The sequence below is a fragment of the Anolis carolinensis genome, chromosome 4, assembly GCF_035594765.1.
Source record: "Anolis carolinensis isolate JA03-04 chromosome 4, rAnoCar3.1.pri, whole genome shotgun sequence".
Lineage (NCBI taxonomy): Eukaryota > Metazoa > Chordata > Lepidosauria > Squamata > Dactyloidae > Anolis > Anolis carolinensis.
The window spans coordinates 168315612-168333173 of NC_085844.1; the positions used below are offsets into that span (position 1 = coordinate 168315612).

Genomic DNA, 17562 nt, shown 5'->3' on the forward strand with positions numbered 1-17562 from the left:
CTTGAAAGACCTCTCCAGCTACTACAAAGAGAATCACCTGAAGCCGAACCCTTCCAAGACACAAGTGTGTGCTTTCCACCTATGTAACCGCGAAGCCAACAGGAAACTGAAAGTTACTTGGGAAGGCCAAGAGCTCGAACACTGTTTCCATCCTAAATACCTTGGTGTCACCTTAGATCGAACACTAACATATAGGAAACACTGCATGAACACCAAGCACAAAGTAGCTGCACGCAATAACATCCTGCAGAAACTGACTGGCAGCGCATGGGGAGCAGACCCACAAGTAATAAGAACATCAGCCCTGGCCTTGTCTTTCTCAACTGCAGAGTATGCCTGTTCTGTCTGGCAAAAGTCTGCCCATGCAAAGCAGGTGGACATAGCACTGAATGAAACATGCAGAATCATCACGGGAGGCCTTAAACCTACACCTGTTGATAAACTCTACAAGTTAGCTGGCATTGCCCCTCCTGACGTGCGACAGGAAGTTGCTGCTAATGGTGAGAGAAAAAAGGTCGAACATTGTGAAAGCCACCCACTGCATGGCTGTCACCCTCCTCCCACCAGACTCAAATCAAGGAAGGGCTTCACGAGAACCACCACTCCTCTTGATGTTCCTCCAGCAACAGCAAGGGTGTCCCTCTGGGCAGCTAAACCTGGCAATTCTAACTGGATGGCCCCCCATGAGGGTCTTCCTCCAGGGGCAAACCAAGAATGGGCAACTTGGAAGTCCCTGAACAGACTCAGAAGTGGAGTGGGCAGATCAAAAGACAACTCGGCAAGGTGGCACTACCTGGAGGAATCCTCCACCTTGTGTGACTGTGGAGCTGAACAAACAACTCAGCATATGTATGCTTGCCCACAATGCCCTGCCTCATGCACGGAGGAGGAGTTGTTTAAAGCTACAGACAATGCGGTTGCTGTTGCCCGCTTTTGGTCCAAAACTATTTAGTTGCTTGTGATTCCTTTTTTTAAATTATTATTTTATTTTATTTTTATTTCCATTATTTGAAATGTACAATGCTTTTGACACGAAATAAAAATAAACAATCGTGATTCTAGGTTTTGAACCTGTTTCTGCAGTACAGCAAGTCAGCTGCTTCTTCCAAGCTAGCAGTCAAACCCTAAGGGCCACTGTGGTGGTCATCTGCTAACTATGGACAGAAAGGTGATCAGCAGTGGTTACCACTAATGTAATTTTCCTGAATTTCTATCGATTTCCTGAATCAGGAGAATGGCACTAATCCTCTTTCCTTTTGGTGCTGCTGAGTGTTGTTGCTTGCCTTTGTGACCCTGGTTGGCAAGCAATTGTCCTCTGGGGCTTGACAGTTTCCAAGAGAGCCACATGTAGCATTCCTGTCCACATGTATGAATGCAGGACCTCAACCAAGATGTCTAGGAAGTTTTCGTTAGGTTTAGAACCCATACAGCTGAGACATAGTAGCTAACTAAAAAAAAGATATACATGAGAATGTAATCTAAGTCATGCTTTCATTTATTCACTTCATATAAAAATCTCTTAAGAATGCATCTGAACACAATATATAATACTATAACAACATTACAATTGTGAATCTTTAAAACAATAAAATAACCATCTTGAACAATGCAGTGTTCAACAGACATACAAACCCATTGATCATGCACAACTGTGCTATTTTCATTAACTAGTTAGTTAGTCACAAGTTGGACTGAAAGCTTGAAACATAGTTTTACAAACTGAAATTGGCACCGTGTGCATGCCTTACAAGCTTTGTTGGAAGAAGTTTCACAGCACAATTATAACATATCAGTTCACATTTTGTAATAGAAATTCACATTGGCTTGTTCGTAAATTGGAAAACGACACATAACATTTGTGGTGTTTTACTGGGGAGCTCTTCTCCAGAGCTTCAGTAGTTTCACATCATCTGAACAGACCCTTCCAAGTCTCTATCCAACAAATGCTAGTGAAAATGAATCCCCCTGAGCCAATGCCCTCTGAATGCCCTCTCTGGGTTCCATATGTCTCTTTTAAGCTATGTTCAGGTTCTTCTATTTTATGCAATACAAAAGGTTACAAGAAAGGCAACTCTCATCCAGAGTCTTCTACATAAGTAACATCACCGCTGACAGGCAATGTTAATTTATATAAATTAATACTTACAAAACATTACAGTATATACATTAAGTAATAAATACACTGTTATAAACAGTACTGGACACGTTAGAGCTCAAGGCAAGTGCAGGAGGAAAAAGGAGACTTAATTTAGCTGACATGAGCTATGCAGGAAAAAAAACACAAGAGGACTTAAAGCATACAACTTCCACTGAGTTAAAAGAGGGGAAAAGACAATGAGGAGAGAATGCACATCACGCTACCTCAGTATGCTGGGTTTTGTTTTGTTTTACATGTGCTGGATTGTGCTATGAGAACAAAAAGCTACACTTTTATCCTGTGCACAACAGAAGTCAAAAACAGTTTTGAGTGGAAAATACTGTTTTCAGCAGCAAGCAAACAGAGGAGTTACACAAGTCTTGCAGACTGATAAAGTGACCAAATGTGCAATTATGAAAAGAGGGCACCCTGCTTTATTTAGTGAGTCAAAGTGATTAAACTGCAATAAAGTAACAAGTATTGCCCTTTAAAAGGAAGACTTCTTTCTTTAAAACAGGAATAACAATAATAATAATTTAAAAAATTATACAACCATATCAAACACGTTATACTGCGTATTTAGTAGGTCTCTCAAAAAGATGTGGAAGTGTTTATAAAAAAGGCACACGGGTCTGCAGACAGGTGGACAAGTTTTAAATGCAGAGTTATGAATCAGTAGTTCTAGCTGTCAGACCTGTCTAGGTTTCACAACCTCTGAAGAATAGAGCATGTTTCAGTTGTGTGTCATTTCCTATCAGGCTTGTTCAGTAACAACTCACACTGGCTCTCGATCACCAAAAAGATTGTGTGTATTTTTTTTTTGGCTGACAAAGCTTGACACTGCAATATAAATCACCTGTTAATTTCCTGAGCAGTCACTACACCCTCTTTAACCCTGACTCCAATCTCAAGTAGCTGGAAAGGTCTTCTAACCAATGGTAGATGCTGGCCCAAGACCTAGATTTCAGGCTCGTCAGCAAGACAACCTGCATGTGCATGAAATATTCAAATTCACCAACACAGATACAGTATATTAAGTATCAATGGGTGATGTATCTTCCTCCAGAATTTCTATATCAGCTTCCCTTTGGGAATCCCTTCTTCCGGGATCAATCACGCAGAGTGTCTTTGTACTGCTGAAATAGCTGATCCCATCACCCTCTTTCTCGGGCCCATCTGAGTCTTCTTCTTCAAGGGTCAGCTCAAACTGGAACTTCTCCATCAGGCCTTGACAGTCTCTGCTGCGTTCTTCAAGGGGAGGAGAGGGACTCTGAGGGATCATGCTCTGGTACCAATTTCGGTTGTCTTCTAGGGTATCTAGGATATCTTGGGCATCAGGCTGTACTAGGTCTGCCCAGGTCTCCCAAAGTGGATGTACAATGTAATCAATGAAACCAACCTGTAAAGCAAACGTAAGTAGTTAGCGTTATAGCTCTAAACCCTTTGAAAGTGGCAACATTTATTAGATAATTTATTAACTGTACCATCATCCAATGGGTGTTTATGATGATGTCAAATTAAATAGAATAAAAGAAAGAGTAAAATAAGGAAACTGATTAAATAATTAATTAAATAAACCAATTACAAACAGGAATGTAAATCTTATTTAGATCAAGACAGAGAATGAGCATTGAAATCCATTGAAAGGTGAATGAAAAAACACTATCTTCATTGCCTATCCAAAGTAAAGTAAAAAAAATCTTATCTAAGCCATACTGAGTTTTTCATAATCAGGATTTTTCAATAGGAATGTCCCTGTTTTGCAGGGACAAATAATGTCTCTGAAAAGAAGATTTGGGTTTGATTCAAATGGACTCAAGCAGTGGTGTATCAAGTGGGAAAGGAGGCAAAAAAGTCTTTCTCAGCCTCCCAAGGGCTAACCCAGGCTCTGTGAAGTAGTGCTGCTGTCACCATATGAAAAAAAATGAGATTACTTAAGCAATTATTACTTTCTTATTCTCCAATGGAAGAGAATACTCCCCTTCCTGCCCTGGGGGAAAAAGAAGCTCTGAATGGAGGGTCTAAATGGCTTCAGGTTGAGCAGATGATACATGCCTTCTGGGCACGGGAAAGATAGGAGGCAAAAAGGTAGGAAAAGCAGGCTGCTCTCTGGCCAAATGAGGCACAGAGATGGTATTTTCTGCTAGAAGGTGGTAGTCATGAGAACAAGCTAGCCTGGAAGTAAGCCAGATCTCCTTACCCAAGAGGCCAAATCTCCTGTATCCAGGAGATTTGGAGGGAAAAAAACAAGGTTTGTGTGTGCAAAAAAAGTAGTGACAGTCCTTAGTAGTGACAGGCCTCAGTGAGGCCCGTAGCCAGGATTTTGTTTCGGGAGGGGCTGGGATTTTGGTGGGGGGGGGGGGGGGGCTGAGTCTGAGCGGGAGAGGGTCTACCCTAGCAAACCTTTTGTATCGTTATCCCAATACCCCCAAGCATATGGGATATATTGAGCATGGTGTTTTATTGTAATTTAATGTGTATCTTAAATGATTTTCCTTGTATTTTAAAAGGCATTGAATTATTGCCACGTTGTAAAGCTGGCCTGAGTCCCCTTCGGAGTGAGAAGAGCGGGGTAAAAGTATAGCAAATAAATAAATTAATAAATAATGCACCCACTCAGTACAAGATGTCTTGATTTTCCCCATTTTAATTTTTTTTCATTGTCTGCTTGTATTTCATTTTTGGTCATTATTAATCATTTCATTTTATAATTATTACTGAAATCAATTTTATTGTAGACATGAGAGGAGTGTTAAAAATGACCCACAACAGGTGTCAAATGCACTAGGTAGGTATGCCACTAGTCTCAACCCATTTTAGTGCTTCATGGGTCAAGAACCAGCATCTTGATTTGGACTTAGCAACAAACTGGAATTCCCTGATGATATGCTGTATGCTAATTTGAGAGAGCTGGGTGCACTTACAAGGCAGGAAGTAATTTGAAATTACTAAGTTGTGGGCAGCATGGAAGCATAAAATGAGGCATCACCCCCTTGCATCTAGAAATAATATGTCATTGTGGAGAAATAACAAAGAATATAAATATTACATTGGTGAAGAAGTTCTTAACGGAATTACTCTTCATTGTGTGGTAAACAAGTACAGGACAGAGCACTCGAAAGCCATAAAAAATATGTGGAAGACTTGGCCAGAGCTTGACATTTCACTCCAAAAGCTCTTGGAAGGCAATTCTATAGGCAGGAAAACAACTCTTGGAGGAACCCATCTAAGTGTTAGGATGTTTGCTTTGGAAATCACACTCATGTCCTTTCAGACACAACAGGATGTTGAACAAGCCATTACAATTCCATTGTAATTGTTGAGGTAACCTAAGCCAGAAGGCGATGAAAACTTCCTGCAGTGTATGCTACATAAAGATCTCTTAAGTTAAATAGCTTTTGTTTGGTTATTGGAAAGAGGGGGTTCTTTCTCATTTCATATCCATAAAGAAAGCCACCTGAACTGCTCGTAGCTGTAAACTAAATTGAAAACTAAATTTCCCAGCAGACAGCTCAAACTAAAAAAGCGAACTGGCTTTTAAACAAAGAGATCTTGTAGCACTGCTGAGACTAACTGAAAGAAGTTGTAGCATAAGGTTTAATAGAATAACCTCCCATCAACACTGCAGAATTATAACACTCTGAAACAATTTTACCCACTGCAGAATTATACCAACTTCACACCATTTTAACCACCATAGCATTGTTTTATAGAATCCTGGGATTTGTAATTTGTTGTTACAACAGAGCTCTCTGACAGTGAAGGGTAAATATTGGAAAAAAATGTTTTACTAATACCAGACTTCTGTAGCCTTCTGCCATGGCAGTTAATATGGTGCCAAATGGCAATAATTCGACAGCATGGATCCTTCCAAAATTATAAAACATGCTCTAGTGGTAAGAGCTCTGATCAAATTTATCAATATCATACCTGAGACTTCTCCACAGATGCTGTGTGTTTGTCACACATTGGACTGATTTCCATTCCTCTCTCCCGTTCTTTGTCCCCTTGCTGGAAAAATTCCTCCATGATTCTGTCAGTCCACTGCCGATAGAGTTCAAGGGATTTTGTGGGGTTACTTAGGTCTGCACAATGGACCATATTTCGGAGAACCTGTAATTGCAAAAACCTGCATTAATTTGAAGGCTCACATAATCAGACAGGACAACATTTTGTTCTGTACAAGCTGGCACACATTTCAGTACAATTTTGCATTGCAGGAAGAACATTTTGATCACAAAAATACTCTTAGTTTGGAATATATTATGAAAGGTAACTGCATAGACTACATTTTTACTATGACAATATGCAGATGTGGGAGGTCAGTTAATGTCAGCTTAATTCGCTGTGGATATGCTGGAGAAGCAAGGTATTTGGTCTGTGCCAATTCCACAAGCACTGTGTTGAATACTCAAGTGTAAAACGAGGCTTGGAAAGTAAAGCAGAACCAGCTGGCTATGTCTTACTTCACAATGCCCTTGTATGATTTCCTTTAGTTCAACTCTGTCCAGGACACTATTCCACCCTGCTAATGAGTTAAACATGACCAAGTATGGAAGAAAGAGAAAGAATGGACACTCATATGCCTTGCCTTTTGCTCACTTTCATCTAAAGATCCTTGGTTCAGTCCTGGAGTCCAACAAATCTGATCAGGAACCACAGTAGTGAAGTGACTAGAGCAGTGGTTCTCAACCTATGGGTCCCCAGGTGTTTTGGTCTTTAACTCATAGAAATCCCGAATGAGGATTGTGGGCCGAAACACCTGGGAAGCCAAAGTTAAGAACCACTGGACTAGAGAGTCAGTCAAGAACTCAGTAGGCCAGGTTTAAATTCCAAATCAACTATCTGAGTTACTCAGTGACCTTTGGTTAGCCACTGTTCTCTTCTTCTAGGAAAGTGATCCCTTCTTTTACTTGGCCAATTATGACAAGCTTTCATTCTTAAAATCCTTAAAGAGTAAACATTAGGCTTATTTAATAATCCACAGGACAGTGAGATCTTGTCTTCTCCATGTGAGCTCAAGGGAGGAATTATCAGGAGGAAGAAAAAAATCCAGAAGTACTAACAACCCCATTCCTCTCTCATGGAAAGACTGATGTGATTTTAATGCTTGCAATCTGCAGACGATGCATCCTAATAGCAGCAAAATGTGCTGATTTAGTTCTATTCCCTCATGAAAAAGGTAAAGGTAAAGGTTTCCCCTGACGTTAAGTCCAACTCTGGGGGTTGGTGCTCATCTCCATTTCTAAGCTGAAGATCTGGCGTTGTTCGTAGACACCTCCAAGGTCATGTGGCCGGCATGACTGCATGGAGCGCTGTTAACTTCCCGCTGGAGCGGTACCTATTGATCTACTCACATTTGCATGTTTTCGAACTACTAGGTTGGCAGAAGCTGGAGTTAACAGTGGGCGCTCACTCTGCTCCCCGGATTTAAACCTGAGACCTTTTGGTCTGCAAGTTCAGCAGCTCAGAGCTTTAACACACTGCGCCACTGGAGGCTCCTTCCCTCAAGAAACTGTGGTATAAAAATAGTTTATGCTGCAATGGACAAAGAGACATCCAATCAAATTCTACCTCAACTTCTCTTAAGCTCCGTACTTATTACAGTTTTCTTTCTAATATATTTCAATTCTGGATAGCTTGGACAAATGCTACCACATAACGTTCTGAAAAAGCTTTTCTCCTTTGGCACTGAAAGGGGCTCCAAAGTTATGAGTGAAGAGAACAACACACTTGCCCCACTATCAGTGTGGTGATTAACCTTTTTCTATTTTCTTGTCTCACCCCTTTAAAATAAACAGGACATATAGCATACAATGTTTTCAAAAATTAAAAAAATCCTGGGTTGTTGTATGTTTTCCAGACTGTATTGTCATGTTCCAGAAGTATTCTCTCCTGACATTTCGCCCACATATATATACCTCACAACCTCTGAGGATGCCTGCCATAGATGTGGGCAAAACGTCAGGAGAGAATACTTCTGGAACATGGCCATACAGCCAGGAAAACACAACAACTCTGTGATCCCAGCCATGAAAGCCTTAGACAACATAAAAAAATCCTCTCCAATACTAACCTGTATTCTATCTGTGTAATTATCCAGAAGAAGAACACCAGAGCTTGTCACCTTTTTAGTTTCGACCATGGTTTTCAAGTCAGCCAGAAGAGACATATGTTTGGACATATCTGTTGCCAAGACCTGAGCGGAAAGAGAAAGTATTATTACACGGAAAGGGAGAAGTAGGATTCCATTTCATACAGGAGAATAGGGAATAGCAAGAAGGCTAGCAGGTACTACAATTCTTACCATGTCTATCACCATTTTCCTGAGACTTTGACGTTGTTTCTTGGTCAGATTCTGGAAGATGTCACAATTCTCTTCTTGCAGCAGCTTAAAACCCACAGCAAGGTGGTGATTTTCTAAAACAGACTCATCATTGTACATTAGGGCAAGTTCGGAATCTGGAAGAAAGGAAGCATAAGTAGATACTATTAAGTGAAACCTATGATTTCAGAGTGTTAGAAATTACAGAGCATAAGAAAATGAGAGGGGCAACATATCCATCATTTTGGGCATTCCTTTTACTTGCACTACTTTAAAGAATCCCAAAGCAGGTGCAATACAAATTCAGAAATAGGTTTGTCAGCCAGGAATAGATTTGTAAGCAAAGACTATGGAAAATGTATCAGCACAGCTCCATGTTGTTTTTGAACGTTGGCTGCATTGGTAAATTGAGACTTTCAAGCTGTACTCTCTAGAAATGCTTTGCAATGTTAAATCAATTCATGCATTGTTGGGATATTACATTGCACAGATTTGTGAGTACATGGTATAGAATCTAGAATGCTCCCCACATGGACTATATGAACGTAATATTACATTAGTACACTGGATTCCTGAGAAAAACAGGTCAGAACTGGTGATACTTGGACATGTTTCAATGCATTTAATAAGTACATTACTCACTTGTGTTGATCAGAAATTGATTGGAGACACCCGGATGATCCACATCATGAATTGCAGCCGCAAAAATTGCTGCAAGAATTTCCAAATCCGTAAAGACAGCCTAACCAGAAAGGGACAAAGGGACAAATTCAACACAATTACATTATGAACAACCTGCTTACCACTCAACAGAAATCATGGCACAGGCATTAGGTAAATAGTTCAGGTATAATAAATATTATTGATAATATACAGTAAGTTTTCCCTTGAAAACGTTTGTTCTTGTTGTTTGATCTATTAGAACAACCTTCCTCCTTCCCCTCGCCTTCACTTTCCTTTTGTGATGTATCTTTCAGATTTTAAGGTTAAGAGCAGGGACTGTCAAACTATTAATATTTATGAGCTCTTCTAGGGCTTTGTCGTTGTTGTTTAGGGATGACAAAAATGCTTTAAGCAGATAACTTAAGACCTAAATTAATCTTACTCACAATATGTTCAAATTAAACTATATCCCACTTCATGAACAATGATTTAGCTGCTAATAAACATTTGCTGTGTGCCTTAAAAGTTTTTCTAACTTATGGTAGCTCTAAGGGGATTTTCTTGATAAGGTTTGTTCAGACAAAGGTTGCTTTGCCTTTCTGTGAGGCTAAGAAAATACGATTTGCCCAAGTCACCCAGTGGGTTTCCATGGCTCCTTCACATCAATTGCAGTCCTGTGATTTGGCTATGAAACTTCTACAATACCACTAGTCCTATGTGTGTGTTTCTCTGTGTGTATGTGGCTTCAAGTCACCTGTTGACTTATGACAACTCCATGTCATATGGTCAGGAGTATTCAAGAGGTGGTTTTGCTAGTTCCTTCTTTTGAAATATAGTTTACACCAGTGGTTCTCAACCTGTGAATCCCCAGGTGTTTTGGCCTACAACTCCCAGGAATCCCAGCCAGTTTAATAGCTGTTAGGATTTCTGGGAATTGAAGGCCAAAACATGGGGAACCCATAGGTTGAGAACCACTGGTCTACACCGTCTGGTATTTATTTTTGGCAATCTCCCATCCAAGGGTTGGCTCATGAGCTCACTTATGCATTTTCCTATCTTGCAAAAATGCAAGGAACACCTAAGCCACTCTGGAAATGTTGTCAAAACTACTGAACAAATCATGCACATTTTCTTTTCAAAACTAACTGAGACCTCATCAAATAAGAAAGAAGAATCATTCAAGATTTATTCAATTATTACAATTTGAATACTTTATATTGGGGTGGGGACAATCTACTCACATCCAAGGCTGGAGTAGACAAAAGAACATGAGTTGACTGAGCCACATCAGCTGCGTGGAGACTGTTGTGATAGGCGACGTCAGGATGGTAGTGGTCTTCTAAAGTCATCATGTAAGCTATAAAGGTGTCCGATGAGATCTTGAATGTCTTCAGCAGATCTCTTTCCTGTTCAAGGTAAAGTTTTAATTATGGAGAGATGGATGGATGGATGGATGGGGACTATAGTCAAGAATGTAACCATCTATACTAATGAATAATAACAAATCAATCAAAATTACAAACCTGAAATATGGCATACATAATGCAGGTGAGAGGTCTACTGTGGGAATATCTTGCAACATTAAATATGTTTAGACCCCATTTATTCAGATCTTCCAGCTCCTAAAAAATCCAGTAACAACTAATTAATAAATGCACAATGTAACCACAAAAAGATCTCCTATGCATAAGCAATTTTCAGTGATTGTACAGCGTATTGTTGCCATTTAAATAAATCAATAAATCAAAGGAACCAGGGAAAACTTAGGTTTCTCTCTAATTCTAGGTTTAGTATTCTGTGGGACACAGAAGCAAAGCAGATAGCACAGAGGTATTTAATCATAGCATTATTACATCCTATGCTGCTAATTCATTATTATACCCTATGCTGATAATGAAATATAGTAGCCTCTCTCCCTGCAAAAATGGGAAAAGCATGAATAAAAATGCCAAGGTCCTTCACTTGAATCTTTCATCAATTTCGACTTGAAGCTGACCATAGAATTGTACTGGAGGACTTTCAAATCTCTATAAGAATCTCCAGCCTGACTATATGACCACCTTCTACCACCTTCCACCACAGAGTCACACTGGAGGATCTAGAATAGTGGTTCTCAACCTGTGGGTCCCCAGATGTTTTGGCCTTCAACTCCCAGAAATCCTAACAGCTGGTAAACTGACTGGGATTTCTGGGAGTTGTAGGCCAAAACATCTGGGGACCCACAGGTTGAGAACCACTGATGAATTTCCTACTATGTTTCCCCGAAAATAAGACAGTGTCTTATATTAATTTTTGTTCCCAAAGATGTGCTATGTCTTATTCTCAGGGGATGTCTTATTTTTCCATGAAGAAGAATTCACTTTTTTGTTGAACCAAAAAAAAGAACAATTATTATATACTGTTCAGTAATTGTCATCACAAACCAGCATGACTAGACAAACTGTGAATCCTATCAAGAATTTCTTGTTACTACCACTATTTCCATGTACAACAATCTGTGGTATGTACATTTATCGATCCTGCATGCTCTGGCAGGCATGTTTCCAAACAAAAACTTTGCTAGGTCTTACTTTCAGGGCGGGGGGGGGGGGGGGCCTTATATTTAGCAATTCAGTCAAACCTCTACTAGGTCTTATTTTCAGGGGATGTCTTATTTTCAGGAAAACTGGGTACAGAGAATATGTTAACAAAATTTACAAATAATCAAATGAGCAAAAGTGAAATTGGGCATCTCAAAAACTAGCGCTGATAGAGCTGATGAAAAACCAGTGCCATTTTTGGAATTGGGAGGTCAAATATACCTAGCAACAGGTCTAACATTTGAAGAACAAAGATATATGTTGGCAAGTATAAGAGCAAGATATAAGGGTCTACATCTGTAAATATGTAGATCAATAATTTCTAATATTCCAGGATTAGGGATATACTGATTAAGGACATTCATTTTAATATGGAGTAATTGATGATACTATCTCCCAAAACTACAACCTTATCATTAAACGGGGGAGCAGGGCAAGAGTTCTTACCACCCCAGGACAGTAAATGTTCCATCTGCATCTCTCACAAGAATTTCACTGTAACTACAATGAATCACGAACCTTTGCTAAATGGTCTTCCTTTTCTGTTTTCACACCAAATCTTGAAATACTAGTATTATTCAAGCTTGAACTGTGCATCAGCTTCTTCACGCCACTGATCTGTGTCATAAGTTGCTGCTTCTTCTTTTTCTCTCTATCCTTCTGTGTGGGAGAGGGAATCTCCACATCATTCTGCTTGTCTGTGTGGATAAAAGGAATAAAAAAGTTCTAACCCTTAATAAATATAGGCAACTGTCATGTTCCAGGTGTTGCATTTCACTACACATTATTGGCTATGTTATTTAGGAAGTTATGACACCCCTGCTATGAATGGAAGGACTCCTTCCAGTTGAAGGCACTGGCATCCAATGGACGGCTAGAGGAAAAGTGTATGACACTAAACTTCACCTACAGCTCAATGTTGGGGTCCCGAAACATTTGGCAACAATACAGTTTTTCTGAATGTCACCTAGTGGCTGTTTTAGACATTTACATAAATCTGTTTACAGCGACTTTGCAGAAGATGCTTTAGCTTTACTTAAATCAGCCTATTTAGCAAGCCCTGCAAATTATGATTTGTGATCAGTAAATGTTTAATTTTTATATACTTATTTTATTTTATGTACCTATATACCTGGGGTCACACAAGAATTTCTTGAGCCAAAAGCATTTTAGGCAATTTTGAAATAAGATTTTTGGGGATTTTTTTTTTAAAAAAATGTGTTGACTCCTGGGGTGGTCCAGGAGGAGCTTCAAATGTGGAAATGCCTTTCACAAACCAATTGGTCATTTGGGACATTTTGGAGCAAGTAATTTTAGACTGTCATTGAGGGCCACAAAAATTGCCCCGGGGGGGGGGGGGGGCTGCATGCAGTTTTGTTTCAGATCAAAATGATCATGTTATTCTCCTGTAAATTGTTATCTCTACATCACATGTGCCAAACACAAGGTCTGTGGGCCAAATCCAGCCCATGTCATTTTATGTATCCCTCCAGAGGTCGGACTACAATGTCTGTATTCTTTCTCATTAGACAACATGACTAGAGCGGATAGGAGCTGGGGTGCAGTCACATCTGGAAAGCAGCAGTTTGTTCTGTTTTATCAGGAGAGTGGTATTTGAATTTAGATGCAAGGCAGACTTTAAAGTGTCCTTTAACCTTTCCTCAATCTGAGAGCCATAAGTGCTGTTGGGTTGCAATTCCCATTGTCTCCAGTCTGCATGGTGGATCATTAAAAGTGATGGGAGCTACTGTTCAAGAACATCTGAAGATTCAAATTGGGTAAAAATGAAAGAGCACCAACTACCATGTAAATAAATTATAGTTGGTCCTCTGTATCCATGGATTCTCCATCCACGGATTCAACGGGCCTTTCAAGACAAACATAAGGCTGATGGGACCCTCAATGAAAATGAGTTTGACACCCCTGCTCTACATGATCAGACATCACATCTTCTGATGGATTGTGGATATGCTGAATTATGGCTACCAGTCTCATAAATATGGAGGTCATGCTCTAGTTACATCTGGAAATGAAACTTTGAAATTACTGTAGGCTATGTTCTATACCAGTGATTCCCAAAGTGGGCACTACCATCCCCTGGTGGGCGCTGCAGCGATCCAGGGGGGTGGTGATGGCCACAGGTTCGAATGTTTTAACTTTTTTTGTATTACCTTTCTATTCTGAGTTCAAAAAATACTTTCATAATTTCAAACTTCAATGTTTCTAATTTACATCTTTCTTTACTATATTGTATGAAAAAGGTAGAAACATTAATACATATATCTTTCTGTTTAATTGCTATTAAAAATTTTAAAAAATAATTTCCAGGTGGCGCTGAATAATATTTTTTCTGGAAAGGGGGCGGTAGGCCAAATAAGTTTGGGAACCACTGTTCTATACGGATAACTGAAAAATCAGCACTATAGCAGAGTATATTTGAAATGAATATTTGAATGTCAGCATTTTATTTCTGGGGAAAGGATATCTGGGTAAGTGGTCAATGATTTCAGGAAGAGTATTATAATTTAAATGCTTCAACACTGTTACATGTTCTTTCCATAACACAAGAAACCCAATGAAAATGCCAACACACACACACACACACACAGAAGACTTACAGTATTTAAATCATATGAGCACTAGACGTGCCTTGCAGTGGAAAGCAGATAAAATGGGCTGTGGCAGCTGTAACTTCTAGCCTCATCACAAACTAAAATGAACAACAACTGCAAGCATCTCCCTGAGCTATGGAAAGCATAATTTGTTGCTAAGCAGCAGTCTGCAAGATCGTATTTCCCACTCTCCCCTACCAGCTCTGTTCCTATATTCCTAAGTGTTACTCATTACATTTTCATCTGTTCAAGGGTGGTATAATTAAAAAATATGTTTTATCTACTACCTGGGTTTGGAGCCATGTCATTTTGTCACATGCACTCAGATGATGAGGGTTAATCCCTGGGATAGAATCTAATCCTAGGGGATTTGGTTGTGTTGGTGTTATGGCAACCCATAAAGCACTACTACATTTATGGTGATATGGCAACCTATGTGGTTTTGCACCAGAGTTTTCCAATTTCCCTTAATGACCACAGTTCCTTTCATGACATTGCCGACTATTTGCTTAGATTAAATGATTTTTTTTGAAATGAGTTTTCGGATGTCATGTTAACTGTATCAGAAATGGTAGACTGCTATGCCTATGGAAGAACCCTTTAGTCACTGGCTATGCTTGACAAATCCCACCCACATAGAATTAGTTGCAACTGTAATCTTACCTAGGAAGGTGTTTGAAATATATTCAGAAACTTGATTCCCTGATCGGCTCATTTCTGAAAGATGTGTCAGTTCCCGGTTCAACATTCTCTTGAACTGTTGGTAACAAGAAAATTAAAATTAGACATTTTTCTTTCTGAGTAATATATGCATTTACTGGGTAGAATAAATAACCTTCATTAAGCTATAATTTCAGGAATAGACTATACATATATAAGAATTTAGGATATAGTGCTGTTAGTACAGGACAAGAAAAAGTCTGTTTAGATATATTTTGATGAACTTTTGAATATTTAGAAACCACATTATATTTAGATATCATAGTTGCTTTCATGGCTTATAAATCTCTACAAACTGCTATCAAATAACACATATGCTATAAAGGCAATTTCAACATAAATCAATTTCTGTCAGAGGAAAAATGAAAAGCTTGCACACTTTGTTTAGATTATCATATGCACAAAACAAACATACTTCCTACTATGGAAACAAAATTATGCTTTTTGTTTTCACATCATTCTATTAGTATGCTAGTGCTAGCCTGCGTTCTAAATTACTCCTGAGTTAGGCATTTATATGTTTAAATATAATTGTAATATATACCAAATCCTTTATACGTGGAACATAATCAGATCTAGTTATCTGTTTTTTAAAAACAACCCACCTTGATGTAGCCCCATGACACAGATAATAAATAGTTTGCTTCAGGCATTTTGGGAGACTCTGCACACCAACAACAAACAAAACAAATCCCCTACAAAGAATCCACAGTTCAAAAGAGAAGGAATTCCCAATTTCTTCGTAAGTGAAAAATCACTATTTGCAAAATTCTGAAATTCCAGCAATCATGGCTTCATGCCAAGACTGTAAAGACTCATCCACTGGCAAAACACAAAGAAGATGTGAAGGAGAGGACTGCACGAAGGAGCCAACACTAATCCAAATGTTTCCAGCAAGCTGCCTTGAAGCACTTATGAATTATGAATAGTCCAGGTCCTTTAGTTGGCTAAAGAGGGGTTTCCCAGTCCAGATTAGTATTCCTTTGCCGAATGCAACGAAGAAGAAATGACGACAGCTTTTGCAGGTACTGCTGACTTTAGCAATACAGCCGTCTTTACAAAAAATGGAGGAAGTCCTGTGCACATTCAAGCAAATCCTCTTCCTTCCCCAAATCAGTATATTATCATTCTGGAAAACCCCCTCTCACTCACGCATTTGGATCTTTAATGCTTGCCTTAGCATGTAGATTTTTTTTCCCCCTCCTTTAACATAAAATCTTGTTTGGAATTTCTTGACAGAGTAAAACCTCCTGAATAAAATCCAATACTGTTCTAGCATATGATAAAATCAGAGTTTATTTCTAAATGTTTAATTAAGCCATATCAAATAGTTTCCCATTCTATAATACACAGAGAACATGGCAAGGTCTGTTATATTGGCAGAGCAAATCTCAATATCCATTTGCTGATCTGTGAAAGCAGTAGTTTACTCATTTTTCTTTATTTATTTTAATTTTATTATTTGTATACAAAATGATGGATAGATGTCAGGGTTCCACGGAACTGGCTCATTCAAAGCCATGTCTCCTCCCATGTTGACATAAGAATCCAGGCAAAGATCTCTTTATGCAGTGAAATGTAATGAATCAGGAACAAACAGACACTACCAATGAATCATATTCATGCTGCTTTCTCCCTGCCTCCCCCACCTCCCGGAGCTAGGAAAACTCTACAAATAAATGTGGATTTATACTTCTTTTTCCTGAATGAAATAGTTTTTTTTCTTCCATTAGAAGAGCTATTTTTGAAATACATCGAAACTCTCGCACTTCCCATCCTCCCTGCAAGAATTCATATACAGCTGGTCCAAAGAATGCCATGGCAACAGGGCTTCATGGCAATCAGCCTCTTTACTGTAAAGCATCCCTTCCGATTACTGTCATACAGGCAGAATGGCTTCGCCATAGGAATTCTAGCAGCACTTCCACCCATTGAAATATATTTTTACAGAGCTAAAGAGGGTTATAAAGTAGGCCTGTTAACATAGCTTCTCCTCCCTTTATAACAAACGATGATTTTTAGTGGCTCGAACTTGCATAAGAGCACCATCTTCCATGAAATTATTTTCATCCGCTTCTTTTTATTCCCCACTCCAAAAGATGTCACAATCACTATCATCTCAGAAGGCATATGAACCAGAAAGTTTAAGCTATTACTTGGAACTATATTAAGATTTCTCTTTTCGTTTCTCAAGCGGTGCACATTCACGCATACAGAGTTGTAAAGAAATGAACTTCAGTGTCTTCATATGACATGTGCATTTAATGAAAAACGAAATATGATTCATTGGCTGACAAGAAGGTGAATTGTTGTTTACTTTGCCCCAACAGCTCTGCTCTGAACCATTGTTAGAAGAACAAATGAGTCCAAAAATCAACAATGTGGGGCAGCAAAAAAAAAAAAAGGACAACCAGAGGTTCTTATTTAACTGTCCACACACACACACACAGTAGTAAAGGTAAAGGTTTCCCCTTGACATTAAGTCTAGTCCTGTCCAACTCTGTGGGGTGGTGCTCATCTTCATTT

The 17562-nt window shown here is 39.1% G+C and overlaps 1 protein-coding gene across 8 annotated transcripts in view; it reads right to left on the reverse strand.

Moving 5' to 3' along the window:
• Positions 1-1477: 1477 nt before the first annotated feature.
• The window catches only part of pde4b (phosphodiesterase 4B), a 352571-nt gene continuing 336486 nt past the window's right edge, over positions 1478-17562 (reverse strand). For 7 of the 8 annotated variants that reach the window (XM_003226759.4, XM_008119709.3, XM_003226758.4 and 4 more), the window contains 9 exons: positions 14980-15073; positions 12224-12402; positions 10649-10747; positions 10367-10531; positions 9105-9204; positions 8445-8599; positions 8214-8336; positions 6068-6250; positions 1478-3536 (listed from right to left, as the gene is read on the reverse strand). In XM_003226759.4, the coding sequence (XP_003226807.1) occupies positions 3171-3536; positions 6068-6250; positions 8214-8336; positions 8445-8599; positions 9105-9204; positions 10367-10531; positions 10649-10747; positions 12224-12402; positions 14980-15073 (1464 nt within the window). In that variant the 3' untranslated portion in view covers positions 1478-3170. Of the gene's footprint in view, positions 3537-6067; positions 6251-8213; positions 8337-8444; positions 8600-9104; positions 9205-10366; positions 10532-10648; positions 10748-12223; positions 12403-14979; positions 15074-15641; positions 17261-17562 lie in introns of those variants that run through there. The other variant, XM_016997034.2, reaches the window with a different exon arrangement.